The 13,815-nt window shown below is 35.8% G+C and overlaps 1 protein-coding gene across 1 annotated transcript in view; it reads left to right on the top strand.

Moving 5' to 3' along the window:
- Positions 1 to 13,815, top strand: part of LOC132265238 (adenylate cyclase type 6) — a 59,068-nt gene that overhangs the window by 18,372 nt on the left and 26,881 nt on the right. Inside the window, exon 2 of the mRNA XM_059765816.1 lies at positions 2,507 to 2,917. Coding sequence (XP_059621799.1) covers positions 2,810 to 2,917 — 108 coding nt within the window. The 5' untranslated portion in view covers positions 2,507 to 2,809. The remainder of the gene's footprint in view (positions 1 to 2,506; positions 2,918 to 13,815) is intronic.

The following is a 13,815-nucleotide window of genomic DNA, read 5'->3' as shown; positions in this document are numbered from 1 at the left end:
TTCCCAGAAATATGTTGCGAGGGAATTAATTAAAATAAATTTGTGTTTCATTCAATAAAACAGGCGAAAAGTGGGGGAATTTGGTACTAAAATTTAAGTATCAACTTTCAATTCATTTTCCCAAAAAAGAAAAGTCAAACATTGAAGAGATTTTCTATTCGGCCTTTTGAATTTCCTTGATTATAAGATATAAATGGGCGCTTTGTCCCAAGATCGGAGAATTTAAGGGTTTTTCACCGAATGAGTTTTCCATTTCACGGCATTTTGTACAAAAATGCCCCATTTTGGGGTAGTTTTGGACAATTTTGAGGCACATTCAGAAAGAAGTAATAAAGAAAGCCTTTAAGTAACTGAAGAAGATTATTTCATGGCAAATAGATTATCTAATGGAAAGAAAACTTAATGATTTTCATTGATTCCTGTAACTTAGCAGAGACACATTAATACAGTGACGAAAATTCACTTAGGACACTTGTGAAATTTTGGACCAATTTTGCTCTAAGTGCTAAAAATTCAATATTTCTTTCAATTTTGACGACATTTACCTTCAAAAGTTTAGAATTTTCATTGGTTTCTTTACTTTAGCAGTGACAGATTTGACGCAAACTTCACATTTTCTTCAATTCTTGTAAAAACGCCATGAATAAAATGAAAAACATCAAGTTATCAGACATTTTCAGTGCTGTTTGATTGAAAGTTGTGAAAAAATGTTGCTCAAGTACAATATTCCATTCATAGACTTTTAAATTGTCCGAAAATTCACCATTTTGAACACATTTGATTCTTCTTTTTCCAATTATCTCAGAGCCTAATTATTGAAATGAGTTGAGATTTTTAATGATTCTCAGCAGCCAAGAAACCTTTCCAACGATGTCCTACTCAAAAGTCTGACTGTCTCCTGACGCTGGCTATGACGCTGTGCTTCTGTGGGTGGAGAAGGTGGTGGAAAAAGTTCAATTGCGCCAGAAAAGTGAGCAGGAAAATAGGCAAAAAATTGTCTTGTTTCGCTTCCCAAACCAAACAGAGAACAAAGGCGACTGGGAAAAGAGCACAAATTCAATTTTCAATTGAAAACTTTCCCCCCGAATTTCCAACGGAGTTTTTGGTGGATGAATTTTCGGGGGAGTTTTGCGGCAAAAGTGTCTCGATTACAACACAGAGTTGTGATGCTCTGTTTTTGGTGGGGTTCAAGCGATCAGCCGGAGATAAAATAATACGCTGAGATGGTAAAATGGACGAGAAAGAGTGGGAGACATAATAATTCGGAAGATTTTTCAATTTCACTCCCTCTTCTTCGGAGCAGGAAAAGGAATCACGGCGGAATTAAATTCCGCAATCTTCAGCGATGGCAATGAGATGATGATGATGATGATGGAAATCAATTTCTGCGGAATTAAGTGCATAAAATATTTGTGTCTGTGTTTTTCTCGCTCTTTCTTGGAAAAGTTTCTCGCCAAAACCTTGTTTAGCAAATTTGTAGGGCGAGTAATAATTTTTCCGCACACCCACAGAGAAAATCCCTGACAAAAAGGGGTTTTTTTTCTCGCAATTTTCCTCTTCCACTTCGACGGGTGAATGGAAAACTATGAAAAGTCGATTTATCATAGTTTTCGTCTTATGAATTTTTGAAAAGCCTTTTATTTGTTCTTTCTGTACAAGAATTTTAAGATTTGTATCTTATGAGACAATAGAAAAAAATCTTATTTATCTAAAAAGCATAAATGGAAAAAAATTGTCATGTTTTGCGAATGAAAAGTCGAATTTTCATTGTTTACGCTGAACAATTTTTCCCCAAGAAAAATGTCTCAAAAATTGCAGTCAAATGCATAAAAACGTCTTTTTAGAAAATATTTGTAGATTTTCAGAATTATCCTAAAATGTTTTTTTGGACTTTAAATGAATATTTCTCATATCTTTTCAATTTTTTCACTAGAAAACATTAAGAAAAAGTCCAATTGAAGTATGAAAAGTTGATTTTTTGTATAAAATCGACTGAAAAACCATTAAAAATCGACTTTGAAAAGTAATATTTTCAGATTTTCTATTAATTTTGCCACATTTTAGTGAAAAATTTCAATAAATACCAATAAAACATTTACAAAATAAAAAATACAGAGCAATATTTTCACTTTAACGAACGATTTGAAGGCATTTTGAGTATTTTGAAGTAAATTTGGCAAATTTCGCAGCTGTTTTAATGCAAAGTTTTGAATTCGCTTTGCTGAAAAATGGCGATTTTGACTTTTTATAGTTTTCAAGGCACCCGTCGACTTGTATTCGTGTCTAAGTTCCTTTCATTCCACGGTGTCTCAGTGGCCAAAAGAAGCATGAAAAAAAGCACTCCTAAAAGTTTCCCGCAGACGCGCGCGAGTGGTTGTTGAACTTTTTCTATTAGAAATTCGCCCCGAAAATAGAAGGGGAATTAAACATCTTGTAAACTTGTCTTTTAGTGTTGAAAATTGCTGTGTATTTAATTTTGGTTGTGTTTCTGTTTGTTTTTTTCCAGGACTTTCACGGCAGAGTTGCAAGTGTAAAATTTCTCTCGTGCCGCACAGAAGAAATGTGACAAGTTTTTCTTCGGTGCGCGCGATGGAAAGGGCTTCAAAATATGTTGATGGAGCGCAAATGTTGACTCAATGAAACTTGTACAAGAGTGGAGATCGTCTGTGTGCAGATTATATTGAGCTTCGCGAGGGTTGGAAGAGACGAGCAGTGAGAGTTTTTGCCAAGGAGGAGGAAAAAAGCGCGCCCAGACTTTGCTGAGAGGCATTTTTCCAGAAGAAGAAAGAGAGAATCGAGCGCGGAAAAAATGGAGATTGCAACGTCAACGCCAATGCTGCGCTCGTATTCTGTGGATGCACAGAAGCGCGACTGGGGCAAGAGACTCTCGCTGCGTGGGAGCCGAAGGACGCGCGAGGTGAGGATTACTCTCCTGATGAATATTTTCCATCAAACCTCATTATCCACCGTGTTGCATATTTCGCCCTTTACACTGACCATCACTTTTCTCGAGGCGACGCCGAGTGGAAAATTTAATTAACTTTCTTCCTCACTGACTCTCCTTTGCCCGCGGCCACTGAACCCCTAATTATTCAGGCATCTGTGCGGTTGTGCATAATGCGGAGCTTTCTGTGTGTTTGCATTGAGAAGTTCCAATTAAAATTTCATCACTTTAACATCCATTGCAGAGAAAATGCATGAAATATAAATTTCTCCGGTGCATATAATTTTCAGCGCCACTGTGAATTATTTTGCTACAATTTTTATCATAAATATGTGGATAAGCTCACGCTTCACGTGTGCTTCTAACTGGCTGGCATTTACTGTAGCTTTTTTCTATGGAAAATTCAAATCAACATAACTCGGATTGACCTTAAGGCTTAAGCAATAGACAGATAAACTTATTTTGTTCTAAATAGCTGTAGAATTTTTCAATACCTTTCCAATGAGCTCAAGATGATAAAGATTGAACAAATAGAACCAAAGTTAGAGCGTTTTCAAATCAGAACTTTAAACTGCCATAACTTCGGTTATATTACAGTTTTATTAGAATTCTAAACAGAATTGCCAAGATACAGGCGCTCATATATAATTCGTCGAGGTTAAAGGACGTCGAGAGACGTTCTTTGGTGAAGAGATGATCGAAATCGATCCATAAACAGTGGAAATACAAACTGGTAAAGCTGTAAACTTTAAACCACCATAACTCCGCTCCTATTATGTCAATCTTCATAGTTGATGGTTCTTTGGAAAGGTCTTGATGTCAGCTACAACATACTCTAATTTAAAGAAAATCCGTCGTTTCGTTCTCGAGTTATACAATTTCAAAGTTTAGAAAATCAGTTTAGTGTCTCTAGCGCCCCTAGCGTTGGTTGTACCGAATTATTATGTTTGAATGGAAGATAGCTTTTAGCAAGACCTTTCCAATGAGCCTAAATCTATGTTGATCGGATAATTAGAACCAGAGTTATGTCTATTTTTTAGTTAGAAATCTGGAACCTAAAATCTAGGGCTCAGAAAGGCCTAGCGTCTAAAGTAAGGGTTCGTTGGAAAGATCTTGATACCAGTTATAACATATTAATTTTTGGAGTAAATTTATTGCATAGCGTCTGAGAAAAATAAAGAAACGTCTTTTATGTGTTTTCAAAATGGCGGATGTTTTCATGCAAAATCGCATTATTTTTCACCGTTTTGGCACTGCAGACGTGATGATGATGAAATTTTTGAGTTTTGTGATGTAAATCTGAGATGTAAATCAAACTCCTGAATTTTGATTGTGAACATCAAATATTTATGATAAGTTTTCCCTGAGCGAGAAAGTTGTGACGAAATGAAAGTCACTTGAGCATTAATTTAATCATTGATTAATGCTGTCTTAATTTCCATCTCTCTATTCTTCAAATTAACTCTAGCATCATTTAAATCCTCCCCAATTAAGCTGGCAACTTTCTTTTCAAATCGCCTCGCGTCAAAGGCAGGGAAACTTTTCACTTTGATGCAACTAAAGGAAAATTGAATTATGAAAGAAGTTTTATGGCATCAGGATAAAATCCACTTTTCTCTCTTTCCCATCCTTGGGAAACTTGTTGAGCGCGCCTGAAGAGAGTGAAAGAGTATTTTATTTCCCATTCCCAAGACACGGCGTAGTTTTTCTCATCTTCAGCGAAAAAGAATTGCGTTCTCGAAGGCAGTTTGTTGCGAGTGATTGATTTCCTTGGATTGGCAGATGGAAATAACATGGAAATCTCACAGTGTATTTCACAAGAGATTTGTCTAAATTTCTATTTCGCTTGTCAAAGAGTGAGAAATGGGAGAAAATCTTGCATCGCTCTTCATATTTCTTCTTTTTGGTAAACACGAAGCAAATATTTGATTGAAAGTTTTCACTCTGAGTGTTCCGCAAGAGATAGAATCTCTCTCTCTCTCTCTCTCTCGCTCTCTCTCTCGCTCTGACACTCATGTCGATTGCGAGTGGGTGAAATTGCAATGTTGGCAGAGCTTAAGTAGTGGTAATTAGAGAGTGCTTTTTGCATTGCTCCGCAGCAATATTGAGCGATGCTCCTTGGAAAATTGTAATCTGAGCCACTGTGAAACTTACAAATTGCTTCTGACCAAAGGAGACTTTTTTGTCAAAGGGATGGGAATTTATCAGAATTCACAACTAACCCTCAGCTGGACGCTGCTGTGAATTTGCCCAAGTTTAATTAAAAGTTTTGGGAAAGGGTGAGCGTCAAAGTGGAAAATTATATATCGAATATGGGGAAACATGGTTGGAAAATTATAAGCTCTATTTTGGACGAGCTTTCTGCACTCTATTTTGTAAGCTTCGCCGTGATGTGACTTTTAACTTTGGCCAGAATGCGAGCTAAAATGACTCGAAACGCATTAACAAATTGCGAATTGAAATTTGATAATGAATCATTAAAGAACATCCCAAGCAACACGATGATGTTAGTCAATTTAGTTGCCAAAATAACCAGATTCTGACTCACATTTAACGTTTCGATTTTGCATAAGATTTTTCTATTGAAAAGTACTCAATTTTAGGGCGAAATTGTCTTATTAAAATGTACGTAAACAGCTTTTGCTTAAATATGAAATAACAATTTTTTTTTGGTTAGAATGTGGTCAAAAACTGGTCATTCAACAGTAATAATTCCGGTTACTTTTAAAAATATGAATGAAATAATTAATTTACTTGAAATTGAGAGAAAACTTAAAGATCAAAGACAAATCTAAAGAGTTACTGAAGAAGAAAACACAACATTAACTGTTGTCTTGATGATAAAATAACTTAATTAATAGCTCTAAAGGATTTTTCATAGGTTAGAGTTCATATAGTTAATTGAGATATCAAGAAAACCAAAATATCAAGAAAAACAAGATAAAAATAACAAGATTTAAAAAAAACCAAGATATAAAATAAACCAAGATATAAAAAACAAGATTAAAAAAAACGAAAATATAAAAATAACAAGATTTGAAAAAACCAAGATATAAAATAAACCAAGATTTAAAAAAAAACAAGATATAAAATAAACCAAGATATAAAAAAATAACATTAAAGAAATACCAAGATATAAAAAATAACAAGATTAAAAAAATATATATAAAATAAACCAAGATATAAAAAAACAAGATTTAAAAATACAAGATATAAAAAATAACAAGATTTCAAAAATAACAAGATATCAAGAAAACCAAGATATCACAAAAGTAAGATATAAAAAAACCAAGATATCAAGAGAATTTTTGCGCAAAATTTAACTAAAATATTCAGATTTAACCTGAAAATCAACATTTCCTGAATATTTATGTGTAATATTGTCGTTTTTGACCTTTAAATCTCATTCAAATGGTGGTTAATTTGACGTAATTTTATCATTCTGCCATAATTTTGCTGCTCTGGACTTGCAAAAGCTTCCCGAGCTTTTCCAGCAACTCTCGGCAGAATTATTGCACCTTTTCCGTTGTCGCTGAGCTTCTCGAGGATCACAAAGGACAAAGTGAACGCGTTGTGCATTAATCAAATTACGCTATTTGTAGCACAAAATTCCTTCTGCTCAATTTAATTCAATGTTGACGCGAGAGTAATTCTGGGACTGTTAATATTTCATCGCAACACGGGTTGGTCTCTTGAGGCGCATTGAATTACTTCCCCAGCGGATCATATAAGAGGGTCGCGTTTTGCCAGTGGGAAATGACGGAAAATGCAGGGATATTAAATCCATCTGCGGATAATTGGCAGCTTCATTCATTTTCTCAACAATTCACCCTGACTACCGGTGTAGTCGCGCTGCGATAGTGGTGGGAGAGGGGGTGGTGGAGAGGGTGGCGTATTGAAATTATGTACACGGATGATGTCAGTGGCCTTAGATACTCTTTGGGGGTGGCAAGAGTGGGGATTGTACATAAAATAGACTCGAGAGGGGAGAGAAAAGTGCCCAAAAAGCCGCTCATGCGCTGTGGAAAATGCAACAAGTGAGGGTATTTTATTGTGATGTACAATTGCGAAAAAAAGGGGGGGTGAAAGAGAGCGAGAGAAGGGTGGAAATGGACACGAAATTGCTTGAGTCTATTTGTAAACTTGTCCATTCTGTCGTGTCTCTGTTTTCTCACCATCAACCCCTGAAGTTACATATTTAGCCGGTCTTGTGAGGGACTATTTTCGCACTGAGACGTCCGACAAATGACACCCCCGTTAAGGGGGATGATTGAGATGTGTGTGTCGGCATAATAATAGGTGAAATGCGTAACGCAGTGGCAAAATCAATAGCCCAAGACATTAAAATGGGAAATGAATGAAGGAGAAAGTGCCAAAGGGGGTTGCTTTTTGGAGGGAGAATTCACCCCTGAAAGAAGTGATTGAAATCAAATTTTGGGGGGTTCAACAAATGTTTTTTCCTCTCCTCATTATACTCTCTCTCCGGCTCACACACTCACGAGTGACGACAGTTGAGGAGAGTCTCGCAGGAGCTTTTTCCCTTTCTGCGGCGCGGGGGTGGAAAGCTCTTCGGGCGATGAAGAATTCCATCTCCTCAGTCTTTAGCGACACGCCGAACGAGTTGAACGGCCGCCACGCAACTTTTCGTGTTCTCACGCGTGAAAAATCACTGTGTTTGTGGAAGTGTTTTTCTCTCTCTCTCTTCTGCCTCTCTCTTCGGCCTCTGGACCAGAAAACCACCTGTCCATCAACCACCTTCTCTCTGTCTCCCACTGTTGCTTAACTATTCAACATAGTCAGTTTTGGGCGGAATATTTGCAATCAAATGCACTGCGAGTGACGTTGATTGGAAATCTCTCTCTTTCTCTCCCTCTGGGAGTGTTGTGAAGTGCAGAAATATTCCCAAAATTATATTTACACCCTCTTTTTTTCTGCATTGTGCTGGGAAATCCATCCAGTGCAGCAAACAACGCGTATTATTTTCCAACCCAATTTCAGAGGGTGGAAAAACAGAAAGACAATGTAAATCTCTAATTGAAAGAGTTGCCAGAAAAAAAAGCAGAACTTTGCGGTGGAAAATGTGAAAAGTGTGACTCAGTAAATCCAGGGTGTTGGACAGCAAGAAGCCATTTGAATTCGCGCATTTGCTAAATGGAAATGCTGCAGAAATTGAAAACAAAATCATTTGAGCAATATGTAAGTGAAATTTGAGGGTGGGAAGAAAAAAATGGGCGGGAAATGGCAAAGAGCGAAATTCTCTCTCTCTCGCTCTGTGTTTGTCTATTTTTGGGGGTTGAGATTGCCGAGGGCTTTTTTCCACGATATATTAATTACAAAATGAGTGATTTATACCACTCTGCATTCCAGAAAACATATAATATTTTTTTTCCGTGGACAAGCAATGAAAATCGATACAATTTACGGCGCGCTTTCCTCCCCCCAAAGAACTCAATACACAAATTTCCCAGTGTCCCTGAAAAACCCTCCGCGTCTCACTGTTAAGGGATGTGACGGAATATTTTACATTATTTAAAGAGTAACTCCTGGGAGTGCGCGAAGATTTGCGGGGTTGCAGTGGAATGAGATTGGGCTTAAAGCACGGGAAAATGTGAGGGTAAATCATGTAGAATAATCTCTTTTTTGCTAAGTGACTCTCACATTCCTTCACTGGACTATGAAATGTTAACCCGTGTAATGGAAATTTCGTCCTTTTATCAGACGAAAACTTCCCTGAAGCGCCAGAAGTTTATCGTCTTGGAATGTTATCAGATATTCTGAATTCTTCATCTTCTGCCAATTATTCTAATTACACTATCTATTTGTGTTTGCAAAAGTCACTCAACTGTCTTTCTCCAGAATTGAGTTCTTAGAAGAGGCAATTAGATATTATGTGATAAAGTGCTGAGAAATTGAGCAGAAATTGACCTCAAAATGCTGTCTTAAACAATCAAACGCAGATGATTTGAAGTTAAAGACTTGAAATTTCCATAATTTCCCATTAAACTTCCTGCTATCGTCCTTTAAATTGATAATATTGGTCATTTTTAAGTATTTCCTATAACTTCCAGTTGAATTCGTTGGTTATTTATCGAAATATTAACTGAAATATGGAGAATTCATAGACAAACTCACAATAAAGTCGGTTAATGCAAGTCTTATTTGTGCTTTTATTTTTAAACACCTCGTTCAAAGCAATTTTTCACATTTTTCCTATACATTTTATTTATAATTTTAAAGATTTATTCAATTTCTGGATCGTTGCAACATTTTACAGTCTTCGTATTTGCTCTTTGAGGGTGTTTTTAGGGCAGAAAACTCCAACTTTCCTCCGCGTGGAAGTGAAAAGCATTTTTCCTGTTCCTCCAAAAGTGAAGTTAAGGAACTTCCAAGAGTTTTTAGCGATGTTTTCAACGCTAAGAATGAATTCTACAGGGCGAAATAATTAATATCAATGCAAAACATCTTTATCTGCTGGTCAGAATGTCCAGAAAACCAATTAGTTTCCTTGGAAAAGGTTGAAGGATTTCCAGACATACATAGCCTCAATTTAGAGCATTGAAATGTGCACAAATAGCCAAAAAATTCAATAAATAATTGTTTATTTACACTAAAACATTATAATATTGTCCATTTTCTTGATTTTCACATGAGATTTCCTGCTTTTCTTGTCTTCACGCGATGGAAAATTAAGAATTGATAAATTCCCAACATTAGTAAATAATATAAATTGTAATCTTGCAACACCATTTCTCAAAATCATATTTTTGACAGTTTATTTAAAATGTTATGAAAGTAAAGTTGCGACGAAGTCTTCACTGATTTTTTTCAGTATTTAGAATTATTCGCAAGGATTTCTATTTAAGGATGCAAAACAACTAAAAGGACACAGGAAAAATATCCATTTATATGAATGTCTGAACTCAAAAGTCGACTTTTGATAGTTTCGAAGTTGAATAAAGTTAAATAAAAGTCAACCTTGATTGAAAAATACACGGTCAAGTATAAAATCAATATGAGAATGAAGTAAAATTGTAGAAAAACTTTCATAAATTGTCATCTTTTGACACCAATTAAGAGCAAAGTGAGGAAAATGTGCGACACAAACTAATTAAATTCTATTTCACTCTGTCCGCATTTATAATTTTTGGACAATAACAATGATGAATTTGCATAGGAAATTCTTGGTGAAAAGCTCCCAGTTTATTTTCATTAACTTTCCACTCTTTGCGAGTTTCTGTCACTCACGCTGTGACTTTATTCTTCAGCACAGAATTTCTTTCATTCTTCATTCCTCACAATCTTGCACTTCATTCACATTCGCATCGCTTATCGATGAAATGTGGAGCCTTTCCAAAGTGTCTCTTTGATGTTGTGCAGAATTTTTGCAATTTTTCCCAAACTCTTTTCACTTTCTTTCACATCGGAAATTTCCTCTCTGATGCTGAAATAATTCCACGCCAATTTGCGACATGTCAACAGATGTTGTCTGCGTGAGAACTTTTCTCAGCACCGGAAGCCGCGCATCTTCTTCGTGAATACAAACAACTTTTTCCCATCTTTCTTGTTGCTTTTTCTATACACAATTCCGAAGGAAAGAGTGAGCTTGTTCCTTTTGAAAAGTCCATTTTTCAGCCCGCTCAAAGAGGACGCGCGGGGAAAACTTTAAGAATTGATTGTCCTCCAATTGATTTGATTCACCCTTGAATATATATTCAAGCACATGAACATTCAACCCAAATGAAGCCTTTGCTCAATTTCTTTCCTTCTCCTCCGTCACCACTCAATCCTTGTCGCCACTTTCTGTCCTCATTCTTCCTCTTCACGGACGCGTGTGGTTTTTCTCCGTTCGTTCGTTCGCTTTTTTTTTGGGGGAAGAGAAAGAAAAAACTTCATGTTCTGTAATATGTTTTTAATTTAGCCTCTGGATGAGGAGGTAGAAAAAAAAAACCCGAGTCTCTCCAAAGCACATTTTGGTCTGTTTCTTTTTATTCTATTCTCGTTTTTCACTGGGCTTTGGCAAAAGAGTGTGTGGGACAAAAACACGTCCTTTTGCCCAGGAAAAGTGTGTGTGTGTGTTTGTGCGAGAGAGAGAGAGAATGAGAGGCAAATAAGACAAAAACGAGATTCAATTAAAAATTCATCAGAAAAATCCTTTTTGCCCACTTGTGGACTCTCAAAATAACCACTCTTTCCACTCCAAACAGAGGAGAAAAAAAAGTCCTCTCGTCCTTCTTGGCACTTTTTCCACACACTCTCTCAAGCCAAAAGGTAGCATTAAAATCTCCCTGAGCCGTGTTCTTGCAAAACAAATGGATTAAAAGATGATTACATATTGCCGGTGTGCAGAGGGAATCGCAGAAAAAGGTTTATCAGAAAATATCGCACTTCTCATTCTCTGGCAAAAAAAACAGGCAAATAAAGTCAGAGATTTGCTGGAAAATACAGAGAAAAAGGAAGAATCTTGTGTGTGTGTGCTGAAAAGGGGCATGAAATAAGTGCGAGAGGCGACTTTATGAGAGAGAAAATGCTTAAAGCATCCTTCAGAAGAGGTTGTTCTTTTATTTCCCTTCTCATTTCATTTCTATTTTTCGCATTTATCTCCCAGTTTTCAGAGAAACATCAAAAGGAGCAGAGAATTGCAAATGTTTTATTTAAAATTTACCCTCTACTCGAGGGTAAATTATTTTTTTTCTCGAATTACATTTTCAACTTTTAGGGCAGGAGAGAGAAATTGTGAAAGAGTCGGCAAATTTCTAAGGGGTTGTCGCTTCTTTTGCCCCAGAGATTGTTTTCATTTTCAAATGAATGACGACCAGATCAAGGGGGAGATATTAATGATGAAAAGCACTTCAGTTCAGGCGGAAGTCAACCTGAAGGCTGAAAAACATCAATTCTGAAGCTTTAAATGGAGAAATTGCCGGTTTTAGAGAGAATTTCAGTGCTAAATTTGAACATAACCTCAAAATTACTCCAAGAAGAAACCAATTTTAACCTATTGTCGACCTAAAACTGATTAGATTTCCCTTGTTTTGTCCATTAAAGGTTATTAAAAAGATTTTAAATTAAAAAATTTAAATTAAATTCAAGATTTACGTGTTCTTACAACAAGAAAACCTTGCTAAAATCACGATAACAACTTCTATAATTGTCTTAACGAGAGAAATTATCGATTTTAAAGAGGATTTAAATCGAATGATTAAACATAGCCTCAAAATTATTCCTTTTCAAAGCTTATTAATTTATTTTCTATTCCAAAGTTGGAAATTTACACTGATTCTCGCCCTGAAATAGATTAAATTTCTCCATTTTGGTCCATAAAAGGTTATAAATAGGATTTTCTTGAAAATCTTCACGAAAAATTGAAATTGAATTCATGTTTTACTTCTTTTCAAACAAGAAATCCTTGTTTAAATCACAATAAGACGGAAATAAATATTTTAACAAGTTTTATAGGGTCTAAAAGACTCTAAAATTACTTAAACTAGATAAATTGTAGATTTTAGAAAGAATTCAAGTGCTATGTTTAAACATAACCTCAAAATTTGTTCATTTTCAAAGTTTGTTACTTGATTTTCTGTTCTAAAGTAGGAAATTTAAGCTTATTTTTGCCCTGAAACACACTAAATTACTTAGTTTTGTCCGTAAAAGGTTATGAATAAGATTTTCTTTGATATTTTCAGGTCATTTTATAGGTTATGTTGAAAAAATGACATCAAATTCAAGATTTACGTCTTCTTAAAACAAGAAAACATCGCCTAAATCTCGATAAGGCGGAAATGAATATTCTAACAAGTGCTAAAATTGCTTAAACTGAAGAAATTGTCGATTTAAAACAGAATTTAAGTGCTACGTTTAAACATAACCTCAAAATTTGTTCATTTTCAAAGCTTATTAAACTATTAGTTTATTTTCTATTTAAAAATAGGAAATTTAAGCTTATTTTTGCCCTGAAACACACTAAATTACTCAGTTTTGTCCGTAAAAGGTTATGAATAAGATTTTCTTGAATATTTTTAGGTCATTTTATAGGTTATGTTGAAAAATTTACATCAAATTCAATTCTGACGTTCTTTTATTGCATGAAAACTTGGGTTAAAACATAATAATTGAGAAATGAATGTTCTAACAGTTCAAAAAGTGTTTAAATCAGCATTTTTCCACTCCTGAAGTGCGAAAGATTGATAAATATCTCCCCCTTGAGGCAGAGATCTTTTCTCCGTCCCTGTTTTATTTGCACGAAGAGCTTGTTCGACCTCTTGAAGGGTTCTCAGACGGATTTCGCTTGTCGGACTTCATTTGTGGGTGTATTTTTGGCACGACTTTCAGTCGCATGTGTAATTTCATCGCGCGCTCGTGTAATTACTTTAAATTAGTGCAGCACAACATAACTGGGATATTGAAAAGTGCCCGGATATGGACGCTGTGGTGATGTTTTCAATTAAAACTGGGGGGGAAAATGCAATAGGGCACGATGAGCGAGAGAGATTGATTCGTTGGCACTGATGGCAAATGTTAGATAAACTGCGGGAAATTTGATTAACGTCAACCAAATGCAGGAGAAAAAAAACGACATTTTCGCAAATGAAGCGACGCGATTAAATACGCAATTGACGCAGTTTATTTACACACCGAGAAATTCCTTCATTAAGTGCGTTTCCCCAGGACAATGTGAGGAATTTTATCAACGCGATAATTAGCATAATTTCCAAGTGAGAACAATTGAGTTTCTGATCTCCATGGCAGTTTGCTAATGCGTCGTGACGGATGCTCGAGACTGTCTTGTGGGGTGGCGGAAAAATAACATTTTGCCAAGGGTTGGGCGGCTCGAGTTGCTGGCAAATGTTGGATTTTCATTATGGAGCACAAACTCT

The sequence above is a fragment of the Phlebotomus argentipes genome, unplaced genomic scaffold (assembly GCF_947086385.1).
Source record: "Phlebotomus argentipes unplaced genomic scaffold, Phlebotomus argentipes genome assembly contig_2, whole genome shotgun sequence".
In the NCBI taxonomy this organism is placed as follows: domain Eukaryota; kingdom Metazoa; phylum Arthropoda; class Insecta; order Diptera; family Psychodidae; genus Phlebotomus; species Phlebotomus argentipes.
Note: the sequence above shows the minus strand (reverse complement) of the source record. Positions and strands in the feature narration are given on the sequence as shown.